General features: G+C 38.4%; 1 protein-coding gene across 1 annotated transcript; it reads left to right on the forward strand.

Moving 5' to 3' along the window:
• Positions 1-325: 325 nt before the first annotated feature.
• Positions 326-1,276, forward strand: LOC107510975 (olfactory receptor 5B2-like). The gene is given in 1 exon segment (XM_016145024.2): positions 326-1,276. A coding segment is annotated over 1 exon segment (945 nt). The 5' UTR covers positions 326-331.
• The last annotated feature ends 1,336 nt before the right edge of the window (positions 1,277-2,612 follow it).

Here is a 2,612-nt window from a genome sequence, read left to right on the forward strand (position 1 = left end):
GCTAAAAGCACACAGAATTTGATTAGGTTGAAACTGGGTTTGAATCTTGAATCTTCTTCATACTAGTGATATAATTGTAGACTATCACATGACTTCTAAAATCCTTAAATTTTAATGGTGAAATAAAATAATAATATTACTCATTGTACACACACACGAATACATAAAGCTCATAACATTAGACCAAGATAATTCTGAAGTACAAATCATTAATGAAATAATGCACATGGCATTTATAAATTTCAATTTCACTACAATTTCTTTTTTGTGAGTCACTTTTCTCTTGATCTTTCACGGCTACAGGACATCTCGTAATTCCCAAATAACACTGATGGCGAACAGGACAGAAGTGACACAGTTCATCCTCCTAGGACTGACCAGTGTCCCAGGACTGCAGGTCCCGCTCTTCATCATGTTCACTCTCATTTACCTCATCAATGTGGTCGGGAACCTGGGGATGATCGTGTTGATTCTCTTGGACTCTCGTCTCCACACTCCCATGTACTTTTTTCTCAGTAACCTGTCTCTGGTGGACTTTGGTTACTCCTCAGCTGTCACTCCCAAAGTCATGGCTGGGTTACTTCTAGGTGACAGAGTCATCTCCTACAATGCATGTGCTGCTCAGATGTTCTTTTTTGTAGCCTTTGCCACTGTGGAAAATTACCTCTTGGCATCAATGGCCTATGACCGCTACGCAGCAGTGTGCAAACCTCTGCACTACACCACCACCATGACTACAGGTGTGTGTGCACGTCTGGTCACAGGCTCCTATGTCTGTGGTTTCCTGAATGCCATCTTCCATGTCGGGGACATATTCAGCCTTTTCTTTTGTAAGTACAACGTGGTCAATCATTTTTTCTGTGATGTTCCAGCGGTCATGGCTCTCTCTTGCTCAAATAAGCACACTAGCGAGGTGGTTCTTGTTTTTATGTCGAGTTTTAATATCTTTTTTGCCCTTCTGATCATATAGATTTCCTACCTCTTCATATCTGTAAGCATCTTGAAGATGCACTCAGCGAAGGGGCACCAGAAGGCTCTGTCTACCTGTGCTTCCCACCTCACTGTGGTCTCCATCTTCTATGGCACAGTCATCTTTATGTATTTGCAGCCCAGCTCCAGCCACTCCATGGACACAGACAAAGTAGCCTCTGTGTTCTATTCTATGGTCATCCCCATGTTGAACCCCCTGGTCTACAGCCTGAGGAACAAAGAGGTCAAGAGTGCATTCAAGAAGGTGATTGAGAAGGCAACTTTTTCTCTAGGATTGAGATTTTAACCCTTCAGTATGCACAATAACCTTGCTAATTCCTCTCTAATTTTCCTCATGCAGTAAATTACTTCTTACTGTAAGTGCAGACCCACACTGCATTTAAATTCCCGAGATGACATCTTTATCTTTGTCTAGTAATAACATATTCAGAAGTATAATACCTGAATGAAAATGGCTAAGGGGAAGCATTAGAAACTTGGGGACCACCTGCTTGTCTAATGTTATTAATGACATTAACATGTCAAACAGGAGAACAAACGAGCCCATGAACGAGGACATGTGGACATGCCCCACATAGGCTCACACTTATCACAGTGGGAAATTCATCAGAGATAAATGAAGTGTTGCTAGCTTCTAATAAAAATAATTTTGAGTAGCTGAGATATCAAATATGAAGGTGAATCTAATCATAATTATTTCTTTTTATTTTGAATAACTGCTCTAAGATTCTGAATAGGAGAAAAAGGTCATGTATTTTTTAATGAAACTTAGTACCTTTTGGCACATTTTATTGAGAAACATAAATATCACAGCTTAAAAGAGTTAATAGTTCTGTCTCGACTGAGTCATTTTGTAGAATGAGCATGTTCACATTATAATTTTTAAAAAGATAAAATACTCAAATTTCATAGCTTAGAGTTTTCTCTTAGTATTGTACATACTATGGATTTAGATCAATGCATAATAGATTAAATCCATCATCATAATATCATACACAATATTTTCACTGCCCTAAAAATCCTCTGCGCTCTGCCAAGTCATCCCTCTCTTCCAAAACCCCTGGCAACTGCTGCTCCTTTTGCTGCCTCCATAGTTTTTCCTTCACCAGAATGTCATATTGTTGGAATCGCACAATATGTAGCCTTTTCACATTGGTTTCTTTCATACAATAATATGCATTTAAAGTTCCTCCATGTCTGTTCATGTCTTGACAGCTCATTTCTTTTTAGTACTGAATAATTGTATGTGGTTTACTTACGTATTAATCTAATGAAAAACATCTTGGTTGCCTCCAGTTTGGGCAATTATGGATAAATGTAATGAATAAATGTATGAATGTTGTGTAAACATTTATGTGCAAATTTTTGTGTGGACATAAATTTTTAACTCATTTTGGTAAATACCAAGGAAGATGATTGCTGGATTTTATGGTAAGAGTGTGGATAGTTTTTCAAGAAACCTCCAGATAGTCTTTGAAAGTGGCTGTTCCATTTTGTGTTCCCACCAGCAGTGAATGAGAATTCCTTTGTTCCTCCGCATCCTCGCCAGCACTTGGTGTTGACAGTTTTCTGGATTTCAGACATTTTAATAGGTCTGTAGTGGTATCTTATTGCTGTCTTAA

Source organism: Rousettus aegyptiacus, unplaced genomic scaffold (genome assembly GCF_014176215.1).
Source record: "Rousettus aegyptiacus isolate mRouAeg1 unplaced genomic scaffold, mRouAeg1.p scaffold_m13_p_5, whole genome shotgun sequence".
NCBI classification, from domain to species: domain Eukaryota; kingdom Metazoa; phylum Chordata; class Mammalia; order Chiroptera; family Pteropodidae; genus Rousettus; species Rousettus aegyptiacus.